The sequence below is a fragment of the Oryzias latipes genome, chromosome 10 (genome assembly GCF_002234675.1).
Source record: "Oryzias latipes chromosome 10, ASM223467v1".
NCBI lineage: Eukaryota > Metazoa > Chordata > Actinopteri > Beloniformes > Adrianichthyidae > Oryzias > Oryzias latipes.
Window position 1 is genome coordinate 26,081,947 of NC_019868.2, and position 21,779 is coordinate 26,103,725.

The window sequence follows — 21,779 nt, forward strand, 5'->3', positions numbered from 1 at the left end:
AATTGTCTATATATCCTTTTCACGTCATAGATTTTTGCTTTTTAAAAAATTGAATACTTAAAAAAATATGTAAATGTAAACTTTTTTACAGAACAACTAAAACTTTTTTTGTTGCAACCAAAATGCCATTTAGCAATATCATGCGGCAGTTTCTCTAAAAAATAATAAATAAAATCGAATAATAATTATTTGGTCTATAATTAAATCATGTTACAAAATAATTACTATATTCATGAAAGTGTATTTCTATTACCAAACAGCGATGTTTAGTCTGCAAAAATACTTTTTAATAATTTGCTTCCATGTAAAGTGAACAAATTAAAACAATGTCCCAAAATGTAATCATCTTAAAATTTGTGTCACTTCTGTAAGTCTTCCCCTTACTACTTTTGTTGTTTAAAACTATTTTTGAAATTAAGTTTCAGTGATGTTTAAAAAAAATTAATTGAAAAACAATGTCATAATTGAAATGTCTTTTGGAAAATGCCTGCCCCCCCCCCACACACACACACTATTTCCCAAGGCAACAAATAGGAACAACATGACAACTGTCACTTGGGGGATTTTTTTCAACTTTTAATTTAATTAGGCTATATCAGGTAAGATACATAATTTAATGTATTTTTTATTAAACAATATTTAGTCCAATCATCCATTTTCATAACCTGTATATTCCTTTGAAGGTCACGGGGTTGCCGGTGCCTGTCCAGCTACTGCACCCTGAACAGGTCACCAGTCTGTTGCAGGGCAGACAATCACTCCCACACGCACACAACCAATTAACTCATGAAGCGTGTTTGACTGTGCGAGGAAGCCGAGGATCTGGAGAAAACCCATGAATGCATGGGAAGGACATGCAAACTCCACGTATAAAGGACCCAATTGGGATTTGAGCCACGGCCTTCTCGCTGTGAGGCAAAAGCGTCATCGGGCGCCACCGTGCAGCCCGATGTAGGGTCTAAACAATTACTTTTTATTGAACGTAATCTATAAAACTGTCTTAATGCAAAGCAGGCTAAACTGATGCAAAAAATGGTTCGTAAATATTTGCACATATAAATATATACTGAGGTATTATTTATGAGTTGAATGTGTTGCTTGTTTTTACTTTATAAATACTTTATAAATGTTGGTATAGGCTTAATGTTTCTTTTTTGAAGGATCTGATTGATGGAAAATACAAAATAAAATAAAAAGCTCAACTACGTCTTAATCTTCTTTTCCGTTTTGACTTGGTATCTTTACAAGGTCAGAAATAAGAGATAACTAAGTCATAATTTTGATTTAATGGATTTCTTCTGCTTTGGGAATAGGTGTCTTGTTATGATGCTTAGAAATAAGTTAATGCAGCATTTGACACAACATTCAATCTGATTAGGGAGGCAATTAAATATATGACTATTTAGTTGTGATTTATCAGTTGCGATTTTAAGACCTGTAACTACAAATTTGTGTAATTCTACTGAGAGACGTCTATATAGTGAACTCTCATCAGGATTTTCGATTTATTTGGGTACTGTCTCTTTAAGAAGGCCCCTGACAGGCTCCTCCCACAATCAGCTTCATATGTTTGGCAACAACAAGGATGACTTGCTTGTATAACCGCAACATCTAGCCCATTATCGATTTTATTTAGACTTTAAAACAAACATTCGCCTTTTTAACTGAGAGGACGCTGAGCTCCGATCCCTTTTGCCCCATCAACGCCCGCTGGTCAGCATGTCGGTCGGTTTCCGCTGCTGTGCGCTAATCCCATGGATGGTCCTGGCCGCCGTGCTGGGTTCGGTGCTCAGTTTGGGAGAAGATCTCGACCGGCCTCTGTTCGGGCCCCCGGGATCTCCCATTGGAGTTCATGAGTCCGACCCAGGCTTGAAGAAGGTGATGCTTTTCGCAGAGGAGCGATACAACCGGGGCTCCAACGCCATGCACCTCCGCAAAATCAGCCGGTTTGTCTCCGCCACCAAACAGGTAAAGATATTTATTGCGTCACTGTAACCTTATTTTTACCAATTATTTCATTTTACAATTTAAAACTATTATTTTTTCCAAAGATACTTTTAATCAGCGCATTTTACATCGTTAGAACCCTGTTGATTTGACATAATTTGCAAACATCATGCGTCAAGCTGGTTGACGTCATCAACGTCAAACTAGAAAAAAGATGAAATATTTTCAAAATAATAGCGGAAGTTGGTGGACATAAATATAAGTCATGGAAAACAAATGGCTAAATTGGTTTTGTATTATGTATTTTGTTTCTTTTTTTTTGGTACGTTTAGTACGAATAATTTAGGTTTTTAATAAACTCTCAATATTTCTGGTGAAGATTATTTATTTGTAAAAAAAAAAAAAGTTTCGAAATCCAAAATAAAATTAAAAAGTTAAGAAGTACATAAAATTTAACAAAATGCACCAGCATGTACATTTATGAATATCAAACAATTAATTCATCAGATCCATTTATTCAGTTTTCTTCAAATTCATGCATTTTTTTCAGGCAAATAACTACCTTCAGTTATTATTTTGATTAATTCATCCCTTAAAAGAAAACTTTTTTTTTCCAGTTTTTATCACTAGTTATGTGACATTTGATTTTCAGAACTTTATATATTTGGTTATGAAAATCCTAGGTACTGCAGAACCAATAGATTCATATTCACCTACAATATACCTAAATAAAATGCAACCGTTTTTCTAATTTCAGGGAAACGATTATAAATGCGTAATAACGTATGATGCATTTCAATACATGCTACTAATTCTTGTTTTGTTTAAAAATCATGCAGCTGGTTAAAGGAATCCGTTACACCATAACAGTGGAGCTGAGCAACACCCTCTGTAAGAAATCCGCCATGGTGAGGACATGTGACTTCTATCCAGAGACTCAGAAGCTGAAGGTAGGATTTGGTTTTTCGAGGTCACCTGTTAATGTGCTTGTAAAATGTTTACTGCCACTTTAAAAAAAAAAAAAAAAAACATGAGAATTTTTTTTTCTCTCAGTCTGACAAATTTGTCAACAGTCATATGGTCTTGAGTCATGAGTTTGACCTGAAATAACAGTCTAGAATTGTATAACAGTTGAACTTGTTTTGTCTTCCGAGAACTGTCCTCTATTATTAGCATTAATTCTCCAGATTAATGACTTTTGAAGCCCGCCACCTTTGTCCTCCTTTGTGCTTTTGTGTTTCAGACTGAGGTGTGTGTGTTTGAAGTGTGGGACATCCCCTGGCAGGGCACTTCAACCCTGCTTAAGCAGAAGTGCAGTCCTAAAGGTCAGTCAGCAGCGTGTCAGCATCTGAACTGGCTGACATCTCCGCTTCTTTAGATGTCTCCTACCTCACCTATGGATTACAGGGAATGGCGGTTTTCTCTCCCAAAGGAGCTAAAGTCAGTTCTGCCTTGTTATTGGAGGAGCTGTTTGCACGCTGGCGGAGCAGCACGTGGCAGGAATTACTAATCCTGCAAAACTGGCTGAAAGAATGCAAACCATGATAACTGCAGTGCCTGAACTCGTTCGCTGAATTGGACGTTCTCCAATAAATGTTATTTGTTCAATAGCTTATTGAGGTTAAGGATGCCTAAAATGTCTAATTCTTTTATCTGAAATCCACCTTTAGTTTTTTAAAATGACTTTCTATAAAATATTCTTGTAAATACATTTATATTGAAATCCTGCTTAATTAGTAACATTTGTGTTACTCTTTGTTGTAAAATCAATGTAGTCGTTTCCCTTTTAAAGTCATAGAAATAGAACATTTAGGAGGGAATCTGTCTGTCTCAAAGCAGCTGAAGTGGAAGAAACCAACAGGGTGGCGGAACCAACCAACAGCCAACCTGTGGAGGTAAGAATGGTTCGTCTTCCAGGTGGACGACAGACCAGCATCCCAACTTGTTGCCTGATTGTTCTGCTCCGTCTGACAGGAGTCTGTGCAGCTTCTGGGCCAGTTTAAAGACTTCATGGTTAAGTACAAGAAGGACTACAGCAGTCAGGAGGGTGAGTGGCTCCCGCAGTCAGAGCACATTGATTAAAAATACCAACAGTCGTGTCCGGCCTGCATGAAATCCTAAAATTCTCCAAACAGTCCCCATTTATTACCTTTAAGTGTCAAATAACTGTAGTTTTTTTGTGTGCAGGATTTTGCACTTTTAAAGCCATCTGATGTAAACTCTTCAAAAATCAGCTGAAGTTATTGTGTGCCAGGATTTGCTTTCTTTAAAGGATTAGGAAGGAAAGGCTGTGCTGTTCTCGATCATAAGTCCAACATTTCAGATGCAGCAGCATCTACTTATGAGTGTACAGTGTTTCCTCTTTTTCCTTCTAAAAATAACTTGTGATAGTTAAAATGTACAAAGTGGAATTTGATGTCTTAAGGCTGTAAAGCCATGCATTATGCATTTTATGCACTTTTCTCTGACATACATTAACATTTTTACACTTTTACTCAAAGTTCAAACCTTCATGGAGAAATTTGTATATCAGAATCAGAATCAGAATCAGAAATACTTTATTGATCCCACACGTGGGAAATTTGTTCGTTACCATAACAACTGACAGGAAAAAAAGAGTAAGAATAATATAAATAAAAATAAAAAAGAGAACAAGGAAAATGTGGTATAATTTAAAGAGCTATTTACATAACAGTGCAGGTAAAGAGATGTGCAAAAGAAATGTGCAAAATAAAGAAAAGAAAAAAAAAAAAAAATGTGCAAATGAATATACTGCAAATGAGTATACAATGAAAACAAAGATATGCTTGCTATCAAAGAAATATGCAAGTTTGGCAAACTGAATACATTCTGTATGCAGGAGAATGATTGACAATTGTCTGCAACCAATCAGGACGCAGAGCACAGTGCGCTGTTGAAAAGAATTGCACTGAAAAATAATGATTTCCTTTGTGACAGTTTAAGCTGCAGAGTCCTAAAAAGCTGAATAAATGTGTTGTTTTTGGAAAGTATTCATTCTAAATTGCTCTGTTTGGTCTGTCAGAGGCTGAACGGCGTTTACAGATTTTCCAGGAGAACCTGAAGACAGCCGAGAAGCTCCAGGCTTTGGATCAAGGTTCGGCTGAATATGGAGTGACCAAGTTCAGTGACCTGACTGGTACGTGTCTGCTTCCAGATTCTGATGATAAGACCCAGATTTTGTCTTTAACATTATAAAGGTTTTACGGTTGTTCGTCTGCGTTTTCCTCAGAGGAGGAATTTCGCTCCACATACCTGAACCCCCTGCTGAGTCAGTGGACGCTCCACCGGGGAATGAAACCAGCTCCTCCCGCCAAAACCCCCGCCCCTGACAGCTGGGACTGGAGGGACCATGGAGCCGTCAGCCCTGTTAAGAACCAGGTGGAAACAAGGAGAAGACCTCCTACAGAGGAAGACGACCGGATGTCTGCTGTGTATCCCTGCTGATGTGTGTGTGTGTGCTCTACAGGGGATGTGTGGATCTTGTTGGGCCTTTTCTGTCACAGGAAACATCGAGGGTCAGTGGTTCCTGAAAAATGGAACTTTGCTGTCGCTTTCTGAGCAAGGTACAGACATCTGCCGAGGTCCAAACTACCACCAACACTGCAGTTATACAACAGCATCCAAAATGAAGTTAGTGAATGTTTGACTGAATTATCGATCCATCCTCTTCAGAGCTGGTTGACTGTGACGGTTTGGACCAGGCATGCCGGGGCGGGCTGCCGTCAAACGCCTATGAGGCCATAGAGAAGCTGGGTGAGGAACGGCGACTCTGAAGCAACCTCAGATATCTCGTTGTCATTGCAATTTAAATTCCTAAAATGCACTTTTTGAGCTTTGAGCAGCACAAAGTTCTTTACAACCATAAAAAAACAAGACACACTGAAATTCATATGAAAACCAACCCACCCCTTTGCCCTCTTCTTCATTGACGCATGCACCCCATGACCCCACACACAATGTATACGGGCATAATAATTAAAGCCTTGGCTTCTGCCGTGAGGAAACGGTATAGTGGGAATCTGTTTACACCGGGAGCCAGCTGAGCAACAGGAACTCTGCCATAGTCCACACCACAGCTGTGAGGATGCAGTGCTGGACCCCGGCGGACCCAGTTAGGGCGATCGCCACGGTAACAACCACAGACTAAACAGGTCATAGGGAAACACTGAGGCTAAGATCATCATCAGAAGTTGAAATTACATACATACAATATGTTTAATTATATAAAGTAAATTAATTTAATACAGGAAAAAATGAGAAACGAGAAAAAAATTAGAAAAGATGATCTAAAAGCCATGTTAAAAAGGTGGGTCTTACCTAAAAAAAACCTCTATTTGCATTTTGTCAGACATGTTCACTTAAGCATGATGCTGAATTCAGACGTGTTTAACAGTGAAAAAAGGCTGCCAAATAAAAGGTCAAAAACATGAAAGTAAAAAAAAAAATCTACAGAGGTCAAAGCGTTAAAATAATATTCAAAAGGGAGTAACAAAAATGACAACAAGTGATTAAATCCTGCTTTTTCTTCCTAAGGAAAAAATGCTTTTCGGCTCCCATAATGTGTACATTTTCATTAGATTATTGTCACTTTTGCTAAGCAAAAAAAACAAAAACGCTGTTTGCTGTGAAGTGTTTCCGCAATCTAGAACTGACACAAAAATCCAGATTTTATTCCCTCTTTAATAATCTTGGGTGTTCAGATCCTTTGTCAAATTATAACCTAATCTTGACCACAACAAACAATTAAATTTATGATCTTTATTAGCTTTAAATGTTACTTGTAAAGTATTCTTACATTTGCTTTTACAAAAAACTGTGGAAGTTTAGCCATAAAGAAAAAGTCGAAGGCAGAATAAAGAGAAGTGTGGGTTTTAAAAAGGGCTTATGAAAACAAAGGGTCAGGGGCTTAGCACTGGCCCTTGCGGAATGCCATAAATACATTGGGAAGTCTAATCATCGGTTGCACATACTTCTGCCAGCTTTGGTTTTTTATTGTTATGTTTTCTAGCAATTCATGCTGATTGTTCCCTTCCTCCTGCTGCACCTCAGGTGGTCTGGAGAGCGAAACAGACTACTCCTACACAGGACACAAGCAGAAGTGCGACTTCACCAACAGGAAGGTGGCCGCCTACATCAATAGCTCTGTGGAGCTCCCCAAAGATGAGAGGGGTAAGAGGAGCAAAACCCACTGGCTCGTGTCAATGGTCTGTTTTAAAGACAGAACAAGTCTGCGGTGGACGTTCTCCTTTCACGTTTTTTTTTTTGTCTTTCTCCTCAGAGATCGCAGCTTGGCTGGCAGAGAATGGACCCATCTCTGTGGCTTTGAATGCTTTTGCAATGCAGGTGAGACATTTTATCTCACAGTTTCAACTATAAATGGATGGTTATTTTGGTTTTTAGCCCTTTTACTTCACATTTTTTGTGTTCCCGTAGTTGATGATGTTTTATTTCATACGTATACTTTGAGGGGAAGAAAGAAAAACAAAACAAATATCTGAAAGGGAGTGGCCAGAAGTAAAAGCCGTATTAATTCTCTACCCGGTGCCCTAGACCAATTTTCCTACTACACTAACACATCTATTATAGTCCTGTTCCCTCTCTAGTGATACACGTTCGTTGTAGGACACACACATATAGGTACTCATGCAAAGGTAAACACACACACACGTGGAAAGATCTGACACATTCTGCTGCATAAACACTCATTTAGTTCAATTAATTCCCAACACACCCAAATGCATCCTCACACAGTTCAAATTTACTGTAAGTATTAACAGCTATACCATTTATATCTTTTCTACATTTTGTATATCTACATATCTGTCCATAATCATAGTTCTGTATTTTTCTTAATCTCTTTCTAGTTCTATAAAAAGGGCGTTTCTCACCCTTGGAAGATCTTCTGCAACCCCTGGATGATCGACCACGCCGTTCTCCTAGTGGGATATGGAGAACGTAAGGATTTTATTCTACTTTATCCTCACTATTTTTTACTACTTTGATCCTTTAGGCCCTCCGTTTGTTTGCTTATCAACAGAAACAATACTAATTTTGTAAAATGCATTTGTATAAACTGTTTTTTTTTGTTTTTTTTTAGGTAATGGGATCCCATTCTGGGCCATCAAGAACAGCTGGGGCGAGGATTATGGCGAGCAGGTTATATACAAACTTTTTCTTCAAGTCCCACTCCGGTCATCTATTGATCTATTTTCAAAGTGTTCCGAGTGGTCTTTTAATAAAAAATTATGCCGTTTCTAGCCAAATTTTAAAAATCTGTCGTTTTCTATGACATAGTGTCTGCAGAGGGGCAGTGGTTCATTAGAAATTTGCCTCTGAGCTGTGGGCGGGACTGCTGGTGTGGGACAACCCCCTTCCCGTCACCCATCATTGGGAGCTCTCTGTTGCTCTCCTGCCAGCTCACAGCCCCTCACACCCCAAATCTAACAGTTTTGAGCCAGCTAAGACGAGGAAAACAAAGACGTACGAGGATCTAGTCGTCCATTAGTGAATCAGAATGGATCGGAGCAGGGAACTATTTTCTACGTCACAAATATGCTCTTTTTCAAATGGCATTTTTGTGTCCGCTCCTGATTCACAACAATTTGAAGAAGGAAATACACAGAAATGCAATTTTAAGATTCATTTTCTTTATACAGTATATGCTCTCCATCATCCAAAAAATGCCACAGGAACATATTAAAAACACAAAAAGCACGACTCTTTTCTGAGTGGGTCTTTAAATAAATAAAGTAAAAGATTACGCATGAAATGTAATATACCTGTAAAAAAAAAAAAACAGGTGTTCTAAATGCAAAACCTTTGATGTCGACCTGTGAATACAGCCACTACCAACCCGTTTGTTCATTTACACTGTGGCTCTTTTCAAGCTTGTTTATCTATTTTTCTAGGGTTACTATTACCTGCAAAGAGGTTCCAACGCCTGTGGCATCAACAGGATGGGCTCATCCGCTGTAATCAACTAAACACATTCAAAGCTACAGACGCATTCCAACATGGAGACGTGCTAACATCACCGCTGCTGCTGCTGTTCTGCTCTATCATCTTTACAAAACACATGAAGACTACAATCCAAGACTCCGTTAAACAAAGTTGCACAATTTAACTTCAGACCTCCTCTTCCTTGTCACTTTATCCAGTGAAAACTCCAATTCATCAAGCTTTACAGTATTCTTAAAACAAGCTTTGTGTGCATGATTCATACCAGCAGGTTTCCTCCAGCAATTTATAGAGATGCCGTGTAAAAATGCAGTATTGAGTGTAGTTCATTTTCCACTTGCAGTGACTGAGCCCAAAGCTTGAAGCCTCTTCAGCTTAACTGGAAGTTCTTTGAAGTATTATTGTGTTCCTGAAAGACTAGTACTTTGGTTTTACTGGGGTCTACACAATACTACACACCTGAAATGCAATTTTGACTGCTGTAATGATGAATTATGGGCAAAAACTAAATAAAGAGATTGGAACCATTAATTCTCTTGTGTATGGAAGTTTTTTTCTGGAGCATAATTAAAAATAAAATTCAATACCAGAAATGCATACATGTGTTCACTCCATTATTTAATAAATTGTTATGTAGCTCTTTGACCTTTTTGTGCCTCTGGATATTGAGGTGGTTTTAACTATGACTTTGGTAAACTATTGTAGGGATTTCAGTGATTTCCTATATTAAACCCTTGTGCTATTCTATGACCCCAGTTTTACTTTGATGTGTTCTCCCTACTATGACAAAAGTGGATGAAGGTGAAGAGGATTTCTTGTAATCCATGGACACCAGTGAAGATCACAAATCATTGAAGAAAAAAGGTTCAGAGAAGTGTCTAGTGGGTCTAGATGACCCAACTCCCAACGTTAAAGTGCCTAGCATAGCACAAGGGTTACATGGTACTTGATAAACTTTAGCATAAGTCTTTCCACACTTTAAGGGGAATCCTGGACTAAATCAACAATCCAGTTGGAGAGTATCTGCAATGGGAATGATTCCATATACACACATATATATATCTATATAGATATATATATGTGTGTATATGGAATCATTCCCATTGCAGATAGATATAGATATAGATATAGATATATCTATATAGATATATAGATATATATATATATAAAAGGCGAAAACCTCAGTTTTATATATATATAGAGAGAGAGGGAGAGTGTTTACGCTTTTTCAGTCTACAATGGTGAATTTTTACCTAGAAAAGACATTAATTTGGCACATCTGAATTTGTCATGTTGGTGATCTTGAACGTTACTCATGGCCTAAAAACTACATTTCCTACAGGTCATGGCAAGACTTCAGGAAGTAATCATTGGTGTTTCAGAAGAAACATGTTTGAACAAAACCAAAAAAAAAAGTTTAAAAAAATGTTGGTGACATTTGTGATATGTGGAGGATTATACTCATTCTTATTTACAAGAAACAAGCATTAATGGGGTTTTATCATTCCTTTTAAAGGCACTACTATTTAAAGTGAACAAAACAGGTTCTTTTATTTTGAACACACAAACAGTGATACCGGAAGTGTTTGGTTACTTCCACCGTGTTTTTACTAACAACCGCACGCGACTCTAAACGGCTAAAACTTCTGTTCAAGTCCTAATATTTCTGCTCCGTTTTTATTCAGTTTTTCTTTTGCCGGTTCAAATCCTACTTTGAAAGAATATTATCTATTTTCCAAGGTAAATAAACCGACGAACGAAAAAAAGTTACGGTCTAATGTTTGCTTACACAGCTAAGTCGTTAGCATTATTGATTTAAATTTCGAATGTCAATATATATATTGTATATATAGCTTAAAGGAAAAACAAATATTTGGTAACTTGCACAATGATAATAATAATGCTTTTCCCCTTACCAATTATGTAAGTTTCGTCCTTATGGGTTGGAAATGGGTTTTGAGATATTTCTGTCCGTGCTAGTGCTAGCTTTGCTAATTTTTGGTGGACATTTGATTTGACATGCGCACAACGATCCCCCTCACCTCGGAAAGTATTAACTCTTTTGTATTTAAATGAAGCAAACTTTATTTTAACCTCAGACTATACATCGTGTCGCATACAAAAAAAACAAAAAGCATCTTAACTTGAACTTTGAATACTAAAAATTCAATTTTTAAGTTTTTTTTGTCTTTTCTTTGTGTTAGCTGGCGACCAAAGCACCACTTGACTGTCTATAATGTCCCAGGCCACCAAACGCAAACATGTTGTCAAGGAAGTTCTTGGAGATTTTGTCACACCGACAGAAAACCAGCAGATTGTAAAGGTGAACTCAGTGTTTTGCAGAATACTGTCCTAATAATTAAAGATCAACAGGAATGTAAAAAAATGTTAACAATCTTACAAAAACTTCCTCCTTCCCTTTTTTCATCCACTGCACATCCTCAGGTTGTTGGAAGTCGAGGCAACAATCTGCACGAAGCAGTCACGGCTCAGGGGGAGACTTTCCTGGTGAGCATGCCCACCAAGTTCCGGAAAAACATCTGGATCAAGAGAGGTACGGGATTATAAAACGGTTACTATTCCTGATGTTTATAGATGTACATGCCTGAAACTGCTCTAAAAAAGGTTTTGGGAGAGAAAGACGTGTTTGGTTTGACTTAAGGCTGAAAGACAAGCAACTACACATTGTCGATTTACTGTATACATTTAGGAGGGGCTGTTGGAGAGCAAACCAACCTCATAACATGGAAGTCTTGGATTCAATTCCCTGGTTTTAAGACCTATTGTCTGTTGAGGCAACACCATTCGAACATTAGAACTGTGCATAAAACTGATTGGATTTCAGGCTAGAAGGAAGATATGCCAATGCAAGAACATTTTCAGATTTATAAAAACGATGTTCAGGTATTTCAAACCTAAATATCTGGACATCATTTTGGTTTAAGGGGGGTTTGTGCACATCAACTATCAGCACATTTTTGGAAACACTCTTGTCTGGAATTGTTCCACTTGCATTTAACTTTTAGATTTTCTAATAAAGCTTTTTAAATTATGATCACAAATTAATTTTGCCTACATTTTTTATTTTTTTTATTTTTATTTATTCAGCAAACTGTATTCATGTAAAAATTACAGTACAACAGTTTTTCCTCATCTAAAAAAACTACATATTTTAGCCACAACTCTTAAAAGTATATTATAACCTTTAAATCTAAATTAATTTAATTTCTTGTTTAATTTAGACGAACAGGTAATGAAATTCTGAAGTTAGATCAGCAAAAACTGGTCATAGAAATCAATTATTCTGTCATTTTTATAAATACGTTTTCTTGGGGTTTGTGTTTTTGGCTCGACTTTCAGGCGATTTCGTGATTGTGGATCCCATCGAGGAGGGAGAGAAGGTGAAGGCGGAGATCAGCTTCATCCTCTACAAAGATCACATTCAGAACCTTCAGAAACAGCAGCTTTGGTGAGTTTGAAGACACAAGGACGTGTGCGTCGCTTCGGGCTCTCATGCTTCTCTCTGCTCCCCTCCAGGCCTGAGGGCTTCACGGAGAAGCTGCCACACAATAACGAAAACACGCGTCAGGAGGACGCGGAGACAAAACATGAGGAAGAGGAAGGATGCAGCTCCGAGGAGGACGACAGCGACCTTTTTGTAAACACAAACCGATGTAACTACCAGTACAGCGAGAGCGAGGAGGACGACACTGATGAAGAGGACAAACCAGTGACTGAAAATGGTTCTTAGCTGCAGCGATGAAGGTCGATGGAGAACTGATAATTACCACAGACTGACTGAATCTAGGAAGATTTCAAATGTTGGCTTCTGTGCAGCAGCTCCCCCTGCTGGTCAGATTGTTGGCGAGTTGATCTCATTCAGTGAACTTTATGAAACCTTATGTATGGTTTCCACATGAAGCGGTCTCTATGTGATCATAGAAACTCAGCAAGAATCCAGATGAGATAATTTCAGCTGTTTTCCTCACATTCCTGCTTTTCTTCTTCAGCAAATCTCCTATGGAGCCATGTTTCTATGACAAACAGGAAATCTTTGCTGACGGTTCTCGTATTTTCTCTAATGGAATCAAATAAATGCTATTTGTTAAAAAATTATGTTTAATCATTGGATTGGATTTGTTATGTTTGATTTTGGTTGCGTTCTGATTATTTAATGAGAAGCCATAAACAGTATTAGACAGTTGGACTGAGTAACTCTTCCTCCCTCGCGTTCCAAACAGGAAGTACCTGCTGGCACCGAGAAGCCAATTTTTAGGACATAAAAAATATGACTCATGACATTTGTAATTATTCTTCAACAGCTAAGCTGTTGGTGTCATTCTTTAAAAATGTCAGGCTTCCTTATTGAGTGACATTTATAGACTGAAGACTTCATATCTTCACGCAGTCTTTTTCAAGGTTATTATGGTCTGTATTTTTCAATTACCATTATTTCCCATTCTTTTTTAACCGAGTCAATTATTTACTCAGAGGAGAGTAGGAGCTACTGAGCGCGTTCAGATCCTCCTGATCAGTTTTGGATTCTCCTGAACAACTATTTAAATTTGGGGCAAATCCAGTCAAACTCAAGTTTTAACATTCTGTCTTCATTCTTTTTTCTTTGAGACTTTCTTGCATTTTTCTTTTTTTAAGAGAATTCCTCTGAGCTGTAGAGCCAGTTTAACTTGTGCTATCCTAGGCACTTTAACATTGGGAGTTGGGTCATCTAGACCCACTAGACAGTCCTCTGAACCTTTTTTCTTTAATGATTTGTGATCTTCACTGGTGTCCATGGATTACATGAAATCTTTCCACCTTTATCCACCTTTGTCATGGTAGGGAGAACACGTCAATGCAAGGGTGGGGTCATCTAAGATAGCACAAGGGTTAACGAAAATTCTGCACCCCTACACTGGTATCTGTGAAGTCATTCAGCATCTTTTTGTGGTAAGTAGGACATGCCTACCAATTACCGGTATGTGGCTGCGTGCGACACACTTGAGTTAATTTGGTGGCGGTGGTTTAACCCTTCAAAATAAAAGCTGAAAGCCTCCTCTTTGAAGTAAGTATTTCTTTGAGTATGACGCTGCAGGCATGGTCAACGCAGCCCCCTATGAAGTGCCGCCCTGGGCCACCGCCCACCTCGCCCACATCAAAAACTGCCACTGCCCGCCACGACGGAACTGGTTGGAGCAATATGCTCAGCTCACACAGGAGACCTCTCATTGCTGTGGCGTCTCACCGGACTGTGAACGGCTCCCACAAGCTGATCAGCGGTGGTTGGGCGGCTTACCCAGCGCCCATGAACATTGATCACCTTTTTATCTTTACTGTTTAATTGTGTGGGTTTAATTGTCAATTTTATTCTTGTTTCAGGAGGTGGGAGGCCGAGGTGGTGGACTGCTGTGTCTGGTGGTGGATCCCAGTGTGCTGTGTGGTTTCCCATCACGTGTGCAGTGCTTCACAACAAGCGTGTTTGCTTTGTTTTTACGTTGTTTTAACCACCTTGGTAAGCGCCCCCTCTAGAATATTTTAACTGACTTTTACCAAGGATTGTTGTTTTTATGTAGGGGTTTCCTAACATTGTTTTTAACTGAAATCTAATAAATTATGTTTTAAAGCAAACCACAGCCTCTGCCTTGGTTTAGAACAGGACCTACACCTGCCTTTCTTATTCTGGGGCTGAGCAACCCCAGGTGGCGTTCTTGAACCTTTTATTCGTGCTGCCACATTATATATCAGCAGAAATCTACAGTTTCTGACATTTTTTACAAAACTAAAGTAATTTTCATGAGAAATCGGGATTTCCATCGATTGAGAAGCCACAAAGGTGAGACATGAGTGGGATTGGAAACTGTCGCCACAGGTAGGGGAGGTTTCGCAGAACTGAAAGAGCTAAACATTTTCTCATCATCTTCCTCATCAGCTGCACCGACATAAACAAAGCAAGTTGAGAGAAGAAAGGAGTGCCAAATGGAACACAACAGAACCGGCTTGACCTCTGGATCAAACTGCATTCAACTGTGGACGTTCCTAGAACGACATTGAGAACAAAAGGGCTAAAATAAACATCGGTTCAAGCAAAAGCCACTGTTAAGACAACCCAAAAAAATCGGACGACACACAAGAAAAAGACTAACCATCAGAGAAAGTGGAAGTTTCATTGAGAAGAAACGACACAGTAAATGAAAAGGCTCCATCGAAGTCCATTATCAATTTCAAGAACTGCAGCGCTTCTTGAAGAAAACTAGAACCAAAACCAAAATAAAATACAAAACCCCTTCACATAAAAAAACACCACAAAGTTCAGAAAATGTAACCAGGGAATCAGCCACTACATTGTTTACCTCTCAATTTTTCTCTGTAGTTCAAGTGTGGTGCTATCAATTCATCCTCTATCAGCGCTTGATGTGAAGTTGCGTGAGATTACCAGCTGGAGAACAAAACACCATCCAGAGAGGGACACCATCACTGCTAACACCAGGATGTGACTGGAACATAAGGGTGGACCTCAGCCGTCAGCTCAAGTTCCCACCAGAGATAACTACCACCTCTCTGCGACCATCCTGTGGTCCTCTGCAGCCAAAGCAGTAATCCTGACAGAGCTCACAATCCCTTGGGAGGGAGAAAGGGAGGCTGCATACGAAAGGAAAATGGACAAATACACTGAGGTGGTAGCTGAATGCCGTCATCTGCCCGGTGGAGGTTTGCAGCAGGGGCTTTGTTGGAACATCCACCTAGCTCCGGCTTATGAAGATAGTGACTAGGTCTAAGTTAAGGAAGGCAGCCAAGGATTTGGGGGAAGAGGCGAAAAAAGACAGTTTCCACTTTTGGTTGAGGAGGAAGTACAGTTTGTGGGGAAAAAAGATGGGTCCTAGGGGCAGCTGCAGGGGGCGGCGGGAAGACGTCTCCGCCGCTGCTCCACCACCGTGGCATCAATGAAGGGTGGCCCCTGGCTGATGACCCTGCAGCTGCCCTACTGGCACCGTCGGAGTTGTTTCAGGCGGAAACGCCATGCAGGTATCTTTCACTTGTTCTTTCAGCCAATTGATGACATCGAAACTCGGAGGACAAGTAAAACATTTTCACTCTGCATCTTCCTTCAGCAGTACAGCTCCATTCATCCATAGCCAACAGGTTTGAGCAAAAAGATTTCCTAACTTTTTCTAAGAACTCCTTTGCAGGACTCATTACCAGAAAAAAGCGGACCAAAACGAACCCGACTGAAAATGAATCCAGATTTCCCTCCAAAACCAAAAGAAACAAGATACAAGATTAAAAAACAAAAACACATTTGACTTTACACTCAAGTCCTGCAGCAAATTTTAATCGATAAATATTTCTCATCACAAATGTTCCTTCTGTCCGTACGAAAGAAATCTCTAAATTTCAAATTAACATTCACGTTTATTTTTCAAAATAAAAAAGGCGATTGACCTCACATTAAAAAATAAATTACAGCTGGGTTTGTACAAAACTTCAATAAAAATTTTCTGAAACGTGTCTGTGAGTTCTGTTTGTGTTTAAATTAGCTGGTTTAGACTGATTCAGCGATCACTAGAGAGGATATGATGACAAACACAGAGTGTGACAGAAGGAACAAAGGAAAATAACTCATCACTTGTGCAATGTAGTTGAGTGCATCATTTTTTCCCTGAACAGAATCTTTCTAAACTGCCTTCATGTGTCACCAGAAAATACAAACAACCCTTAAAAAGTGGATTGAATAAAGGAACGGAAGCTGTGAAATTCTAATCCACAAATGCACATTTGTAAAAAAATAAATGCTTCTTTAAAAAGGCTGATAAAATGCAGAATAAATACAGAATTTCTACTTGAATGACTCTACCTTCTTTAGGGAAACACTTTCATATTATGCTTGTGGGTCACAGTGTTGCAGATAAAGTTATCAAGATTCAAGTCAGTGGTGTCGATATGCAGGCCCTCTGGTATGGAAGAATATGTGTCTCATATTTCAAAATGAAAGTTTATACCGGAAATGCTTTTCCATTTTCACAATGCGTTCGTTGACTCAAAATGAAAATGAAAAATCAAAAGAAGAAAAAACGAAAATGCCGCTTGGCGGATTGATTTTTCATTTTATTTTTGAGTCAACGAACGTGAAAAAGAAAAGCATTTCCGGTATTGACTTTTATTTTTACATTTTAGACACATATACTTCCATAGTTAGGCCCTCAAACATTAACTTGGTGGTTCCAGTGAAAGTTTCTTTGTAACCGGCGCCCGCAGAGGAACGTCCCGACATTGCGTCTGGGTCTTTTTCAGCTCGGCCCACAGGCGGAGCAGCTCCTCCGGGCTTCGTTTGTGGACCAATAGGATGGTGTGGTACAAACAAGGTTGCTCAATATCCTTTCTGGAGAAGTCAAATGTGAGGAAAGCAGGGTGATGGATGGGGAGTGCGTTCAGGCGAAGCATGCACATCCCTACGAAGACGTCATCGATGGGGTACAGGTGGACGGTTTTAGAGATGTAGTGCAAGCGTCGAGCCAAATGGCCCGAGTACACCACCCCTCCTCCACCTGCGTAGCTGGGGTAGATGCCCTTGTAGAAGCTGTCCGGCACAAAGTACTTGGAGGTCTCCCCTCGGATCGGCATCGCATTTCCTATGACGTCTCCGATCATGAATTCCTTCATGGTGGCGTGCGCGTGCGGTTTCTTCAGCTCTTCGTGGAGGTAGGAGATGAGTTTTGGAGTGTTGACGAAGACGTCGTCATCGCCCTTGAAGACGAAGAGAGTCTGACCACAGTTACGCGAGAACCAGCTCCAGAAGAGGACGTCCTTCAGGGTGAGGTTAAAAAAGGTGTCTTCAAAGTCCCACTGCAGGATGTCTCCGTAACGTCTGTTCTCCGCTTTCAGCAGTTCAGTCAAATCTGGAGAGGAAAATTGGGAGTTATCTTTGCCGAGTAAGAATACCCTCCGGACGTATCCTCCTACTTCTTCTTCTTCTTTGTTGCTGCTGTTCTTCTGCCCCTGCACCCATCCCACCTGACCCCACGTCTGTCGGATGGCTTGTCGGTTCTTGATGTTCAGTTCTGATGACTTGATAGCGAACAGAATGAAAGGCGTCTGATCCTCACGCCTCGCTTTGGCTCCACACGCCCTGTCTGGCTGGATCAGGACGGGGTAGCTCCTCTTTTGCATGGATCTGGAATAATGCAGCATGTTCTCTGGTAGCTTCTCAAACTTGTCCTTCATGGAGTCCATGTTTGCTACTTTAGAGAAACTTTGCTGCAGAAATGACTCATTCAAGTAGACCCTCTCTGATTCCGCCTTGGCTTGGGTCGGATACAGGATGGGGTTGAAGTTGAGGTCCACGACTCTTTGGAGCTGGTTCCAAATAGCCTTTTCTTTTTCCCAGAACGTGCCGTTTGTTTTTGTTCCTGGAGCCACAAAGAGAGGGCCGCTGTTGTAGTTTTTCATATTCTCCACAGATGCATTCAACACCATGTACAAGGAGAAGGTGAGGTAGACGGACATCAGGAGCATGAGCACACATGGCGTGCCCACACAGATCAACACGTTACGCAGCCGACAGATCCGTGCCATTCAGCTGAAAAACAAAAAGGGAGTTGGTTAAACTTGGAAAAAAATGGATCAACTTCTTTTTGTCTGAAGTAAAAATTTCTAGACAATTTAATTTGGATAAATTGGAAAGTTGACCCTATTTTCCGTAACATTTAGTAAAAAAGTGGACCAAAGATGTTTAACCCGAATTTATTTCTATAAAAAAAAAGTACTTTTGTATTTAAGTAGATGTTAAAGTAATTCTTGGAGCTGAAGTGGTTTGATGCACATAATGCAAGTTGAGCTTTTTCCTTACTAACAATTCTTTATGAGGACTATATTTTTTTTATAAGATTACAGGATCAATAAATGTCTACAAAGATTTTTGTTTCCTTTTTTTCAATAAAATATTTTTATGGAGTGTCAGGAATGAACTCTGAAAACCAGAACATAAAAAACTCACTCGTAATTCTGGTTTAATCTCTGACGTAGTTCCAGATAAACCCACAAGTCACGCACTGCTGATGCCTCTGAATTTTTTTCTTCAAATAAGAATTCTTGGTAAGATCATTGTCTTTCCCGGATGGCGGATTTTTTTATTTTACTAACCGAAAGTCTGGCAATAGGGTAAGAACTTTTGACAAATTTCAAAGTGTAGCCAGACTAGGAGACCCCACAGTAACAACTCCAAGAAGGTTTAGCCATTGGCTGAAGTAAAAACTAAATGTAAAGAGAAGAAAACTTGAATTTTAAATTAAGTTTAAATTAAGTAAATTAAATTAAACTTAATGCAACATGGACATGTAGAATCCTTAAAGGTAGATAAAAATGATCTTCTCTTTTCATTGCTGCTGTCAAATATTCCTGCACATTTTCGGGGTTTCCCCCCTAAAATGTGCAGCAATATGGTAAATAAATGTTCTCATTTATCCAGGTGACATTGCCTTAAAGTTAACTGGATTTAAAATCTTCTTTGAAACGTTTGCAGAAAATTTTAAATCCAGTTACCACGACTCACATTTAAGACATAGAAAACAACCATTTGAATAGATCAAATACATTTTACATCAAATAAATACATTTCTAAATTCGAGCTATAACATCATATCAGATAAATATAACCACAAAAACATTACTAAACACTTACAACAGAAATAAAAAAAAATCCATTTTTGTTGAATTTTAATTTGTGGAATAAAATTCAGAGTGAATTTGTGTTTTTTCTTTCCCTAGCGCAACATATTTCAAAACGTTTTTTTTAATCAAAAATTCAGATTGTTTCATGTGAAACGTGCTGAGCTTTCCAAACAAAAAAAAGTGAAATATTTCAGAGCATGCTGACAAACACGCCTTAGGTTTGTGAATTCAAAGTTCTGCTGCATTTCTAAGGTCAGAGAGAGTCAAGTGTGATTTACAAAGAATTGAAGCATAAAGGAAAAGATTGGGAAAGACTCTTAGAAGTGGAAAAACGAGTCTCATGAGCACGGTCACCCCCCATTCTCACTATTTTTGCCTGAAGTTTCAGGTTTTCACAGGAACTTAAGTCTTAACATTCATTTGTTTACTGTAAATAATAAATTGTTATAAATTAAATATAAATAATAAATTACGCTGAATTAAAATCCATTTGGTTTCAAAACTAATGAATGTTTTTTAAAAATGTTTTTAAATAAAAAGGCTAGAAACGTTATTAGAAGACAAGAAAATATAACTTTTAACAACTATAACTTAACTAAAATATAACGTTTGACACTGTAACAAAAACTAAAATAATTGGACTTTTGTAATCTATTGTTTTTAGCTTACCTTTTATCAACAGAGCCTTCTTGCGTCACTGAAACTATCTGTCGGTGCAGCAGGTCCTCATGCCTGCTCTCTGCTGGTCCTCTGACTGCTGGTCCTCTGACTGAAGGTCCACTTCCTTCTGCGTGGTGAGCCAAGCACGCTCTGGAAGCCTGTGAGGCTGCTGGGATGGTTAATACATGGTGTAGCAGCAACGACTGCCAAGGGGCGTGTTCAGGTGGGATGCACCTTCTGACAGTTACTCAATCAGCAAAAACATTACGACACCCAGGGAAAAATGTGTAAAGGTTGAAGTAAATGTAATTTAAAAAATCCCTATGATGAGTTTTTACAGCAAAGGAATGTGTCTTTGACCTGTTTTTCCAAACAAAATCTTAACTGAAAAGCTGTATTATCCTAAAAAGCTAAACATAGAACAAGCTGAGTCAGCTCACACCTTCTCTAGGAATTCATGGTGGTTCACTATGTGACTTTTGCAAACGAAATATTTATTGTGAGCTTTATTTTCAGTGTGATCCGCCTTGCGCAACAACAAAGTAAAAGAATTTTACCACAAAAAGGACAAACGTAGCTCTGTGTCTGTAATTGGATTGCTGTTTGACAGCTTTTGACATGATCACTGGAGAGTATTTGTCAAGACGGAGAGTTTGGCATGTTTCCCATAGACACAAACCTATTAATCTGGTAGATTATTAGTTTTCAGCAAAGGCCTCGTTTCTGAAACCCCGCCCTCACCGAGGTCTTACGCTCAAGCCCTGGAGGACATTGTCAAGTTTCTATTCTATATTTGTGTGTGTTTTGGAGCCAACAGGTATGTTTGTAATATTAGAGTGTGTGGGTAAGTGTGTTTATAGACGAACCCAACCCTTTTGACTAACATCTGCCTCTAACAGCAATAATGATATACCCCCCTCCCCGTTTTTAATTTAGTTTTTGCACCCATCTCTAAAATCCCATTCTCTCTCATTCTGCTCGATTCTGTCTGGTCCAACGCGAAATGCAAACATAATCAATACAAATAAAGTTTATCCATAAATACTAAAGGGGTTTATACAAATATACACCTCGTGTGTCCAAAAGTTCTTAACCCCCTACTGACACAGTAAAATCTGTCCAACATTAGAGGCCTTCAGCTCTTATGTTTGCTCAGCTGCTGGACTGGACAAGGTGGAGACACCCAGTTCAAACTACTGTTCCATAACATTTCAAAGGAGCTTTGGTGTGACTTATCTGTTTTTCCATGGTGTAAAGAAGGTGTCACAAGAGCTCAGAAACAGACACACCCTCATTCAATTGACAGCCCTAAGGATGAATGGAGCTTTCTGGTTTAGTAACTGTGAGGTCAAAGGTCACTTTGGTTTTTGAATGAAGAAAAATCGACTGTAAATGGGAGCTGGATTGTGTGAGTGCCACATCATCCAGAGAAAATGACTTACTTCCAACTCTAACATTAAAAAAGGCAATGCAGTCGCCATATTGGAATCGGAAATCATCGGCAAGCAGCGATTGGTCTGAGTCACGGTTTC

At 39.1% G+C, this 21,779-nt stretch overlaps 3 protein-coding genes across 4 annotated transcripts; 2 read left to right on the forward strand and 1 right to left on the reverse strand.

Moving 5' to 3' along the window:
* Nucleotides 1-1,536: 1,536 nt before the first annotated feature.
* Nucleotides 1,537-9,456, forward strand: LOC101161416 (cathepsin L). Of its 2 annotated transcripts, none has more exons than XM_004073565.3 (14): nt 1,537-1,968; nt 2,787-2,897; nt 3,191-3,272; nt 3,787-3,842; nt 3,922-3,994; nt 4,991-5,104; nt 5,198-5,346; nt 5,435-5,531; nt 5,641-5,721; nt 7,018-7,137; nt 7,247-7,311; nt 7,833-7,923; nt 8,066-8,124; nt 8,877-9,456. In XM_004073565.3, the coding sequence occupies exons 1-14, from the start codon at nt 1,720-1,722 to the stop codon at nt 8,949-8,951; spliced, it is 1,422 nt and encodes a 473-aa protein (XP_004073613.1). In that variant the 5' UTR covers nt 1,537-1,719; the 3' UTR covers nt 8,952-9,456. The 2 variants fall into 2 exon arrangements, with proteins under 2 accessions (XP_004073613.1, XP_011478802.1); XM_011480500.3 differs by having other exon boundaries at nt 1,551-1,968; nt 3,784-3,842.
* A 1,048-nt stretch (nt 9,457-10,504) lies between these two features.
* eif1ad (eukaryotic translation initiation factor 1A domain containing) lies at nt 10,505-13,041 on the forward strand. Its single transcript, XM_004073566.4, has 5 exons — nt 10,505-10,665; nt 11,130-11,248; nt 11,371-11,479; nt 12,286-12,394; nt 12,463-13,041. Exons 2-5 carry the CDS (start codon nt 11,162-11,164, stop codon nt 12,674-12,676), a joined length of 519 nt encoding a protein of 172 aa, XP_004073614.1. The 5' UTR covers nt 10,505-10,665; nt 11,130-11,161; the 3' UTR covers nt 12,677-13,041.
* A 3,985-nt stretch (nt 13,042-17,026) lies between these two features.
* On the reverse strand, nt 17,027-21,037 carry LOC101159027 (N-acetyllactosaminide beta-1,3-N-acetylglucosaminyltransferase 2). The gene is made up of 2 exons (XM_004073636.4): nt 20,257-21,037; nt 17,027-18,496 (listed from the first exon to the last, which is right to left on the reverse strand). The coding sequence occupies exon 2, from the start codon at nt 18,490-18,492 to the stop codon at nt 17,128-17,130; it is 1,365 nt and encodes a 454-aa protein (XP_004073684.1). The 5' UTR covers nt 18,493-18,496; nt 20,257-21,037; the 3' UTR covers nt 17,027-17,127.
* Between the last annotated feature and the right edge of the window lie 742 nt (nt 21,038-21,779).